We start from the raw sequence: 12,538 nt of genomic DNA on the forward strand, positions 1-12,538 counted from the left end.
AGATTTAGAACGACGACTGGAAATCTGGACACAACTATTCCGAACGGATGTAGCAATTCATGTTTTTGCTGATTTATTAATACAATTAAAATATAGAATATAAGGCAAAAAATTGAGAATAAAGATAAATAGACAGCCTGGCCTAGGAGAGTGTCACGTCACCGAGGCTATGTCCTGCAATTATGTATATATAGATTATGGTATTATTATACCACATTGATCTTTGTATAAAGTAATACTGTCCATCAATTGGTGTATTACTAGGTTTAGTTATACATGAGTCTAAAAGTAAACCAATTATATTAGGTTTAGTTATACATGAGTCTAAAAGTAAACCAAATATCTGATTAAACAAAAAAAATTGTACCGTGTTTATTTCACGCAATCCATTAAACCAAAGGAGCTATTAGGTTTTAACAAGTTATCTCCTGATCTTTGATGACCAACCTTTCTCCTTTTTAACTTTATTCACCTCTTTCGTTACTTTGCATTCACCATTTGAAGCATTTCATAACAGTCGTGACGCCATTCTCCGATTTTTCTTTGGAAATGACACCAAAGTACTTTTGACAACGCGATGGATCTTGGAGTGCTAGACTCAAAGACATGTCGCGTAAACTTGAAAACGGAAGCACAATTGACGAAATCATTTCAGAAACAATTTGCACATGCCCCAAGTTAACTGTTTAGATGAGATAACTGCATTGTCTCTCAGAAATAGATATTGGGGTACGCCGTAGGAATGTTACTGAAATTATGAATGGGACCAACACAAACTGAAATGTAACATCAAAACAGAACTTCATCATCAAGGAATGACACTGGCATAACCGAATCTGATAATCAACTCAAGCTTTGTCACTCCAGGCAAAACTATGCAAAAGTCCCAATGACACACCAAAACCAATTTATTTAACATTACAGTATCCAGTGCTGTATCTAAACAAGTATCGATTGTACAAGGATACTGAACCCAAACTAGAACCAAAAGGATATTACACTGGAAAGTATGCTTCAACACGTGGACACGAATTGTGACCACAGATGCTGAAACATGAAATATCCATGAAGGCTGTGAGAAGACCACTCTATTATAAATTGAATCACATTGGAAGAAAAACTTGAGGGCAAAAAAGGCCCTAAAGATCACACAGATTCTCCAGAACAAAACCTTGTAGACGACATACTAAATTTACAATAGCATTCTGGATGAAGGGACAAAGAATCACGGAACATACCCAATATCCTTGAAATACTCATGCTCAAGGGCATTCCGGGCGGTGATTCTCTTGCTGGGATCCAAGCAGAGCATTTTCTGAATGAACAATAAGGGATGACGTGAGTAACACCGGGGCAAGAGATTTCTGACAATAAAATGAATTCTCTGGATATAATATTACATAATTTTAAAGACCTACTCATTGTCCATGCCTAAGAGAAGCATAAAAACACACGGAATTTGCTATAATAAAATGGTTGATAAACACACAAAACACTGAAGCCAGACTGCCTCATCATCCTCAAATAAAAAATGGAAGAAAAGCAACAACAACACACCCAGTGTAATCCCACAAGTGAGGTCTAGGGAGGGTAGAGTGTGCACAGGCCTTACCCCTACCTTGGGAGGTAGAGAGGTTGTTTCCGAAAGAGAGCCACATGATTAGAGGAGAAGGGCATAGACTAAACACACTGAAACAAGTATGTGAATAACGATCATGTTTCGAAAAGGAAAAAGCGAATGGTAAACATGAGTGGGGCAATTTGAACTACCTCTAACCTTTAGAAACACTAAAGGGCAGCCCGGTGCACTAAGCTCCCGCTATGTGCAGGGTCCGGGGAAAGGCCGGACCCTAAGGGTCTATTGTACGCAGCCTTAACCTGCATTTCTGCAAGAGGCTGTTTTCACGGCTAGAACCCGTGACCTCCTGATCACATGGCAGCCACTTTACCAGTTACGCCAAGGCTCCCCTTTAGAAACACTAATAAGGCAAATTTCTTGCTGCTATAAATTGTTCAATGTGCTTCAAATGTCAGGTGGACATTGCAACTTCACGGATAGAGGTCCAAATAACCAGCTAGTTCTGGACACTCGATGAACATTTCAACTAGAATAGTTCTCATGGAAAATCAAACACATATGCTGGAGATTCATTCAAAATTCACGTAATATCCATACTCATAAGATGTATCTTTCATCTGCAAGTTATAAAAAACTTACACGGAGAAGATCAAGGCCTGCTCCATCAACATTTGGGACGATAATTGCCAGATCCTGCAAGTATGAGGGTATTCAATTAAGTACTTAATTGAATGAGATCGTAGAAATCTGGACAGGAAAATCAGGTAGAAACGAAGAGAAATAGACCACCTTAGGAGGCCATTTTGGGAAGGCAGATTTAAAATCAGGTAGAGAAGTCACTCCAGGCCATGTATCCTCATTTGGAGTACCCATCACTCTTCATAGAGAGGAAATTAGAGAACATCAAACAGGGGAAATCTGATTACATAAAGCACAAGGAACAAAAAACTAATTCCTTCTCACTAAAAATTTATGGCCAATTTTTTATAGAAATTATAGGCATGGACCTTACACAGATGAAAGATAAACCATAGCATAAACCCAATTTTGAAACCATTCCAACCATAGAGCAGTAGAAAAGATAGATTAATTGACAAATAAAAATGCAGGTCAGCATGAAGAAATGAAGATCACAATCAAAGATAAGACAGCTAAAACTAAAGCTACAGGGAACTTGAAGCCAAATTTTGTTCAGAAACCCCATTCCAAGCACATTTGTTCTGCCTTTTGCCTTTATTTATTCAGAGATTTTGGATTATGATGCATGACAATGGAAGTGTATCGTTTCATGCTCATCTCCTTCTGACAAGGATCTGGAACAGTCAACAATGAGGAAACAAAATTTTACTTTATGAAACCATGTCCATCATCAAAGCATTAGCGTGTACTTTTTGTTTGTCAGCAATAAAGCATCAACAAAAGGACAGATGTGTATATTAACACCTGAAAATCTTGAAAAGTTCATCAATCTCGGAGTCACCAGGAAACAGAGGGCGCTGATTCACCATCTCAGCAAATATGCATCCAACTGACCACACATCAACAGGAGTAGAGTAATGGCGTGATCCAAGCAGTATTTCTGGTGCCCTGTACCACAATGTCACCACCTGAAACAAGAAAGTCAATCATCAAAGTTCAAATAAGACAACATATGGACAATACCATCAAAAGGGTTCTGGATCTTAAAGAAGCAAATATAAAAGGTACAGACTCCACTTTTTAGACAACTGACAGACAGCTTGGAATAAGAGCCCAGTGTCATTATGTTAATAAGAAATGGCTTGGCTTTTAGCAGCGCCCTCAGAATCTAAGTCTTTTGAAGTGCCAGGGGTTGTAGCTGTGGTAGGGCTTTCGTTCTTATCGCTCCGGGTCCCGGTCTATATGACCTCCGGACAGTACTGTAGAAGCAGGTAGTAACCAAACCGTTAAAGAATTTGTTCAAGGGGGACCCCTCTGTTGTGGCACTTTTAAAAGGGAGTATCAGATTAGGCTGTCACTACTCTAGAAGAGAAAGTGTAGCTGGCACGTTGAACCATGACTGTACGGTGAAAGATATCCCAGAAGTCATGGCAAAGGAGATAGTATTAAACCAAAATATGTTGTTGCAATGGAGCCTGTACAATTACAGGTGGGGATGTTAAGTACCGATTCTGATAGTACTGTTTGGGGAGTCCATAAGCTAATTCTTGACTTATCTGCTAAGCTAATAGAATAACTAAAAGCTATAAATGGTTAAGCAACACTACATAGAGAAACAATTTATTCAGTTAGATAAGTTGGATAAATCTTAACGAAGATTTCTGACATGACGCAAGTTTCAGTGCATAGCCAACCACTTCCCCTCGGGCTTGAAATGGAATATGAGATAAGGTAACAGAATAAGACAAGGTCCAACGAATCCTCGAGAGGGCCGGAAACCATGTTTGTACCTCATGAGTGAAAGTTCTAACAGGAATACCAAATGCTCTAGCCAATCCAAAGTCCGCCAGCTTTAAAGCATTTGTACGTCGATCTATCAGCAAGTTCTGAGGCTTCAAATCTCGATGAAGAACTCTATGAGAATGACAATAAGCAATACCACGAAGTATTTGATACAAAAACATCTGCAGAATTGGAAAGATTAATTAATTGCTGACCATAAGCAAGAAGCCTGTGAAACTGATAAACCTTAACCACTCAAGTAGCACTTTATCAAATTACAAATGAGATAAGAGTAATTTTTGTTTCCAAGTATTTTTGCTTGGCTCATCACCCTCCCTCTTGAAGTAAAACTGTAAATAGAGTTACAAGTTATGACCAGCTTCCTGATGAAGCAACAAAACCAGCAAATGGCTAACACACAGTGACAAAGCAAACCTCCAAAGTATAGTAGAGATTCTACTCACTTTAACCAGTCGTGGATCCTTAGAGAATTCAGGACACGAATCCATGTGCTTCTTCAAGTCCAAGTCAAGATATTCAAAGACTAGATACAATCTCTTTTCACTGTGCACCACATCCTGCAACCTGTGACCAATAAGGAAAAGGAACTTTCTTGGATTTGCAGAAGATACTGGTACAAACTAAAAAACGGTTTTTACCATGTTACAAAAAAAAAAATTGATTTAACATAGCAACTGAAGGTACTGAGGTGTACGCTGTGAATCTGTTATCTACTCTCTAATTTGAGTAATTTCTTCTAACTCAATCTGCCAAACCAACTAACCCACATCACGCAGACCTTCTGGCGTCTACTCATGGCATTCCCCACACACAAAAAACCATCCAAAGGACGTCCCTTTTGCACTTACAGAGATTAAAAGAATAATCAAATGGCAGTCCAAGCATCATGCTAGTTTTACTTTTACTCTTCTCTCATCATCATTAAGAAAGCAACTGTACATTTCAACCCGATACAATCTCTTAGTCTTATAAGGTCAACCAGTTTCTAAACCTTTCAGATATATAAACACCAAATTATATTGTGTTGTTAAATAAATCTAGGGCTGGGCATAAATACCGAAAACCGAAAAACCGAACCGAAACTTCAACAAACCGAACCAAACCGAACCGAACTAGTTTGGTTCGGTATTTGGTGTCCACCTTCAAAAAACCGAAACCGAAATAGCCGAACCGAAGTTTGATAAAACCGAACCGAAAAACCGAACACACACCGAAATTTAATACATTACCCAAAAAAATTAAAATAGTCCAGGCCATTAAGTTTAAAGCCAAAAAAACCCAATTGTAACAAGCCCTCTTTTGCATTTGTATCCCTAATTTTCTACTTCAGTTGAGAAAATCAAATATGTTAAGGAAGGCAACTAGGATGTGTCTTTAGGATTAATGTATGTCCTTTATGTGTTTTCTTAATTATTCTTACGGTATGTATATAACACCTAGTAATCCTATATCATGGTTATAGTTTTCTATTCTTGTATATCTTGTTTGTTTATTTGATTTTGATTTCAATTTATCAGTTTTATGTTTTATTGCTTTTGAGAATATGAATTAGTATCAAGGGAATCGCTTCTACTATCATATCAAAAAAACCGAATTGAAAAAACCGAAACCGAACCGAACCGAACCGAACTTTAAAAAACCGAACCCGAAATAGCCAAACCGAAGTTTGATAAAACCGAACGAAAACCCGAACGCCCACCCCTAGTTAAATCTCCAAAACCACAAGACAGATCAACAAAATAAAAAATAAAAAAGAAAAGAAAAGTTTAAAAACAAGGTTTAGCTAATATACAAAGAGTTGAGGGAAAAAAAACTAAAAGCTTAAATATCCCTAAAAGTTTTCTATCAGCTAATGCAGGAATGACTGATGGGCTTCTTTGTTTTTTAGATAGTCTACCTTCAAAAGAAATTATGTGGCCTAGTAGTCAATGAAGTTGCTTGAAAACCATGAGGTCTCAGGTTCAAATCCCAAAGGAGGCAAAAACACCAAGTGAACTGTTCTCATCTCTCCAAGCCGTGGTGGACATTGTTACCTGATACTTGTGCTGGCTGGAGATAGCAAGTACCCCGTGAAATTCGTCGAGGTACATGCAAGCTGGCCCGGACACCACCGTTATAATAAAAGAAAAAAGTTATTGGTTATTGCAGGACCCAAAATGTTAGATGTGGTTTTAAACTTTTAATACATACATGCACAACTTCTACAATACTACTAAACTAAATAAGTTGTTGAAGTTTACAATTGTAGAATCAAAGTAAAACCGTATGGCTTTCCATACTAGAAGTTGCCTACAAACTATTGGAGTATAACCATTACGAAGTAGAGGTTATCAAACCCAATCAAACTTGAACAAGCGCTGGATTTAGAGTGGTAAAGCAAGGAGGAACAATATATGCCATGAGGATTCCTCCAGGACATATTGAAGCAACAAATATCAGCTGCTAAATCCTGTCCCGACGGCCCAAAGTAAGACGCATGGGGAAAGATTCTCTTCATTAGGGACTCCTTTTTACAGCATTCACATAGGATTGGTATTTAAATGAAATTTTCACGAAGTGAAAGAAGTCGGTAAAAAGGAATAGCACAAGGCCAGAAAGCAAAATGAGATTCACTGGTCTCGTGAAAATTAAAATAACGAAGGTCCTCTATTAATCTTAATAGAGGTGCATTAGGCAACAGACAGAAACTGAACCTCACATATAATCAACCTCATATTGATGGCATAATCACAAGAAACATAAGCACGGCCCAAATTACACTCTATGACAATCACAATAATACAATTACATAGTAATATCATTAAATTATACCTCACAATATTAGCATGCTGCATCTCTTTCAAGAGAGAGATTTCTCTAATAGCTGTGCTTGGTACTCCCTCATCTTCCTGCTCCAGCCTTATTTTCTTCAGTGCAATAGTTTCATTAGTCACACGGTCACGAGCCTTGTACACTACACCATACGTTCCTTCCCCAATCTTCTCAACTTTTTCATACTGCAATTACTCCAAAAATCACTATCAAAATAAGAGTAATCCTAAACCCAAAAGCAACTACAGTCTAAAGATACAGATAATAACTCCTTTACCTGGTCCATCTAGTTCAACTGAATGGACTCCCTGAAAAAGAAAGCAGTCGAAACACAAAAAGATTTTCAGACAGCAAAGTAGTAAGCAAATAAAAATATATATACTGTAGTACATATTAAGCCTTACAATGGAAAGCTAATCCAAAACATATTATACATTCGACTATCAACTATTGAAGTACTCCCTCCGTCCCAGCTTATGCGACACTCTTTCCTTTTAAGTCGATCCCAATAAAGAATGACACCTTTCTATATTTAGTAACAATTTAACTTTAAACTTACCACTTTACCCTTAATGAGATAATTTATAGCCACACAAATATCTACGGCTTATTTTAGGCCACAAATATCAAAAGTCTTCCACTCATTCTTAAACTCCGTGCCCAGTCAAACACCTTTACTTAAATTGAGAATAAGGGAGTAACATTTAAACACATTTTCACGTCAATGCAGATCCGAGATTGCAATTTTCGCATTTAAGCACAGAAAAGGCTTTAGTGGATCAAACTTTAGTGTTTGGTTAACTGACATTGTTAAAATACTTTCTCCATGCAAAATTGCAACTTCACACTTGGAAACTATTACTAGGAGACAGTAATAACATGGATTAGGGAAAATCTATTTCAGTTGGTTTCAGTGTTGTAAGATAAGATTGGCCATCTTCAATTAAAGACACTACATTTTTAACATAACTAAATCAGAGATCTCCAATTCAATTAACTCTAAGCATCGAAATTAACCTTGAACAGATAATTGACTAAACGGAAAATGTATAGAAATAAAAATAGACTTCATTATTCAAATGTAGACAAATTCTAATAAAGCTTCGAATGTAATGATTTACATAGGAAAGCGAGGAACAATGTGGAGTTACCTTTGGTCGGAAAAATAAAAAGAGCCGTCGTCAAGTGTCGGCGTACTTGTTTGGACTAGACTCAACTTTACTCTTCTTTTCCCTCTGTTTGCATACAAGTCCAAAATGCATTTCACCTTTTTTATTTTATTTTATTTTATTTCCTTTTAATAATGTAATTTTTTATATTTTAATGAAATTTATATTAATACTACTCCTTTTTGTTTTCTTTTTTTTCTCGCCAAGGATTTGATTTTTCCATACCCAATACTCGAACTCAAGACCTTTGGTTAATGGAGGCAGTGGCGGAGCCATGATTTATGCCAAGGGGGTTCAAAAATATAAAGAAGCCATAAATGAAGAAGTTAAGGGGGTTCAATGTCTACTATATATACATAAAAAATAATTTTCACCTTGTATATACAGTGCAATTTTTCGCCGAAGGGGGTTCGGATGAACCCCTTCTATAAGGCTAGGTCCGCCACTGAATGGAGGAGCAGTTTCATCTACTGCACCATATCCTTTGGTGGTTATATTAATATTACTTTACTAGTTATAACAATGATAAAATAAATCTGAAAACAGACTCCAACGAAATACTCCTAGAGGAGGTATATGTTGTTATATAGTTTAAACTATTCACTATTTTGAAAATTTTCAATTTAGCTAGGAAGTTTGTCGCAATGTAATGCTAAATAGCTACTCCCTCCCTCTCAAAAAGATTGTCCTCTTTTGACTTGGCAGAAAGTTTAAGAAATAAAGGAAGACTTTTGAAATGTGTGATCCAAAACAAGCTCTAAATATTTGTGTAGTTGTAAATCATCTCATAAAGTTAAATTGTTTCTAAATATAGAAAGGGGACAATCTTTTTGGGACGAACTAAAAAGGAAAGAAGGACAATCTTTTTGGGACAGAGGGAGTAGTAGTTTACGGAATTTTCTGATAAACTAGCAGGCAATTTTATTGTTTACCTACTGAATTCGTCCTTCTCTAATTTTTGTTTTTTTGAAGTGTGGCATGAAATAGTAAGGAGATTCACATTTGGAAACCAAATATGATTTCTTATTAAATTATTGATTATTTTATGAGGTATCACCCATGAAATTATTCATTATTTTCTGAGGTGCTGCTCGTGAAATTACTGTGAATGCATATGTTATGGGAAATGTATGTTTTTTTTTTTTACGAAAAAGGGATAAAAATGTCTTTAAAGTATGTGAAATTCACTATATTTATTATCCGTTAATAGTTTGGTTCAATCATGTCCTTGTTGTTACTTTATTGGATAAAAATGTCTTTGTTTTATACAGAACTTAACCGAGGACATATTGAGACCTATACGCACAGTATAAGGGTATATTTGGTCCAATTTAATTCTGCATTTACGAAGTAATTTGATTTAATTGTAATGAATTTTCTGAAGACATCACATAGAACACATTAAGAGCCATTTTAAGCAACTTAACACACCATTTTGTACATTACAAATTAGAAGTTCTAAATAACAATACAACAATCATAACGTTTTAAAACAAGAAAAAATATTACATTGCTCCAAACCATGAAATATTTTTACATTCCAGTAAACCACTGATTGCCATAAGATTAAGTCATGTAGTGACTACTTTAAAACTCAAGTTCATCCATTAAGCTTAATTAAGTAAGCAATATCAATTCAATGATTATTGATTATTATAACAAATTTATAATTTTTACTTTTTTATATTAATTTGATGTAATTAAATCTTTTATATACATAGCAACTTAAGACCCCCTTTATGGGTTGTAGGAAATGTAATTAAAATTTTATATAAGGTATTAAAATTAAGGAAATTTATATTATACCGGATGATTGTTGCTTTATTTTTATATTTTGCCTTGAAGTTCTATTCTATGTTCAATATTAAATTAAACCTTACTGGAGCTTGATTTTTAATTTAAACTAATAATGTATATCATCCAATCACATTTATGCGATTGGTAATTTAAACTAGTAACACTCATATTTTGCTTGATCAACCAATTTATTATAAATTTAGTTTTTTTAATGGTTTACAGGGAACTAAATATTAAAGAGCTGACTCGGGCTCGATTATACTTTAAGAATCTTTGGTTGAGCTCGGCTTGGCTCTGTCCCGCCCCGAACCATGGCCTGGGCGTAACACGGCACTCGGTGCCTAACTGCATGTGACCGAGAAAATCACATGGCAACATGGGACATTTACTGATGCGGAATATAAGTTAAAACATGAAAAGCCTGAATAAAACATGTGACATCATAATAATACTATTTTAAAATATAAGTGCGGAAATAGTCTGAAAACATGATAATGTAGCCGACAAGGCTAAACACAACTGAGTATCTCACATGACATGCTAGACTAGTCAATGAAATCTCTGAACATGAATCTGAATACTAACTTGTTTACCGAGACCAGGCCCCCGGCATACCTCTACTGCATGGCATGACATGAACATAAATAAAGATAACACCCCGAATGAAATGGGGCTCACCAATAGCTGATACGAGAAATCCTAGCGTGCAGATCCGTCGTCCTGTAAATCAATGCCTGCATCGTGAAATGCAGGCCCCGGGCAAAAGGGACGTAAGTACATTTTAATTGTACTTGTATGTAAAGCAACTGAATGAAAGAACTATAAGTGGGTGTTCGGGGAATGGGCAGCCCAAATCAATAACATGGATACATGAAGTAATCTGAAACTGTAACTGTATACTGAAACTGTAACTGTAAGCTAAATTTGTACTGTAAACTAAATCTGTACTGTAAGCTGTAACTGAAGCTGTAAACAGTAAGTTATAACTGAAACCTGGATATGACCATGATCTGCATGATCAAGCTGAAACTAAATAAAATGTTTTAAGTATATATATCTGTGGGAAAGCCTTAGTAAAATCGACATGTAACCACCACGTGAGCACGTGGCGTCTGATCTCTGCCCGATCAGCTAAGCCATCTCATACCTTGCCGAGGTATGAGACATGAACATGACATGAATGAATCCAATCAATAAAATCCTATAAGGGTAACATGAAGGAATCGTCCTAACTGGGCGGATCGATCCTTATCCTACATTAGCATGCATAGTTTCAGGCTATCTGAGTTTTCTCGGTAATCTGTACTACTCCCAAAACATGAACATGAATATAGGTGGCATCTGAGCCCATGGTTTTTTTATAACATAACTTGTAAACATGACTTGTAAACATGGCTTGTAAACATGACTTGTAAGTATAATATTACATGTGTATAGATATATATCTTGTGTAAAGCATGAAAACATCTATGATTCATGGAGTAGAATAATATTTGTTTATGACTTGTAATTGAGAACCCATGGAATTCAAAACATGAGTATTCGTGGATTACAGATAGTACAAATAACGGAAACATGGTTGAGCATGATAATATAGAATTATTGCTATGTATCTAGGGTTTATCATGAACCGAGACATACTTCTCAAATTCTGAGGAGAAAACGTGTTTCATGAATTAAACGTAGCGTGGGGAAGAACAATGATGTTCCCTCACGTAGATAGAAACCTTACATACTATAAAGGCTCCAATCCAACGAACTAGTTTGCTTTTCTGATGAAGAACACCAGAAACCCTAGCTTGAATCACTTGAGAAGGATTACCGATTTTCGTTGCTACTGTTCACAGCTCAAAGGGCATTTCTCCGGACCTTTAAATCAAATCTTCACCGTTCAGATTTTAGACTTATATGTTATGAATACTCAGGTAAAATTTGGGTTCGATCCAATGGTTAGATTATAGGAAAACACCAAGTGAATATGACTGGTCGGAGTGAAAGTCTACAAATAATACCAACTCTTCATGACTCTTGATTTTATAAAGTGCCTGGGTGGATGAATTTATTCTAGTGTTTAGAAATGATGTAATCTTGTAGAATACAATGGTTCTTGATTAAAAGATTTACCTTGGAGGAAACCTTAGGAAACTAGATCGACAAACCAAACTCTTGATGATTTCTTGATTTTTCTTGATTGCAAGAATGAGTTAGTTTCTTGCGGTTCTTGAAGGATTGGAGTGCCTAGGTTCCTTAGAGATGGAGGTAGTGAGAGAATAAATAGTCTCTTAGGGTTTAGACTAGCGTTAGGGACGTTTTTACTTCATAAAATAATAAAATAAGGAGTCCCAATTCGAGTAGGAAAAGGCTAAAAAAACGTAACCCAAAATCTGAAAATTATGCTTCAACCAGCGTTAGTAAATCAGGCATAACTCTTAGCATAGAGCTCCGTTTTAGTTGGACCATATATCGCTGGAAAGGTATTTAAAAGGACTACAACTTTCTTCACAAATTCTTTATATGTTTTCCGAATACTAGCTTTAAGTGAGGCCTTGTGCAAACTCACTTGAAAACATGGCCCGTAGAGTAGCTTCCGACTATACTTTGCCCAAAGACTCTTCTTATAACTTGATTGGTTTTCGAAATACTTCCTATACTCCTCATCTTGGTTCCATTATGTTCCCGTCATAAGGGTCATACCTTAGCCCGAAGGTATGAGGTGTTACAGGCTCGGTATTGAAAGAAG

The 12,538-nt window shown here is 36.2% G+C and overlaps 1 protein-coding gene across 1 annotated transcript; it reads right to left on the bottom strand.

The window, feature by feature from the left end:
• Window positions 1-784: 784 nt before the first annotated feature.
• LOC132635831 (cell division control protein 2 homolog A) lies at window positions 785-8,125 on the bottom strand. Its single transcript, XM_060352382.1, has 9 exons — window positions 7,984-8,125; window positions 7,110-7,140; window positions 6,833-7,017; window positions 4,465-4,585; window positions 4,009-4,182; window positions 3,023-3,186; window positions 2,369-2,456; window positions 2,219-2,272; window positions 785-1,315 (listed from the first exon to the last, which is right to left on the bottom strand). Exons 2-9 carry the CDS (start codon window positions 7,116-7,118, stop codon window positions 1,226-1,228), a joined length of 885 nt encoding a protein of 294 aa, XP_060208365.1. The 5' UTR covers window positions 7,119-7,140; window positions 7,984-8,125; the 3' UTR covers window positions 785-1,225.
• Between the last annotated feature and the right edge of the window lie 4,413 nt (window positions 8,126-12,538).

Source organism: Lycium barbarum, chromosome 4, assembly GCF_019175385.1.
Source record: "Lycium barbarum isolate Lr01 chromosome 4, ASM1917538v2, whole genome shotgun sequence".
Classification (NCBI taxonomy): domain Eukaryota; kingdom Viridiplantae; phylum Streptophyta; class Magnoliopsida; order Solanales; family Solanaceae; genus Lycium; species Lycium barbarum.

What these genes read in the sequence shown, in the direction of transcription:
- LOC132635831 (XM_060352382.1), bottom strand. An exon ending in GAACTTTTCAAGATTTTCAG is followed by an intron (nt 2,457 to 3,022) that starts GTGTTAATATAC and finishes CTCTCTATGAAG; the next exon opens with AGTGATGGGTACTCCAAATG. An exon ending in CAGGCCTTGATCTTCTCCGT is followed by an intron (nt 1,316 to 2,218) that starts GTAAGTTTTTTA and finishes TTGTTCATTCAG; the next exon opens with AAAATGCTCTGCTTGGATCC.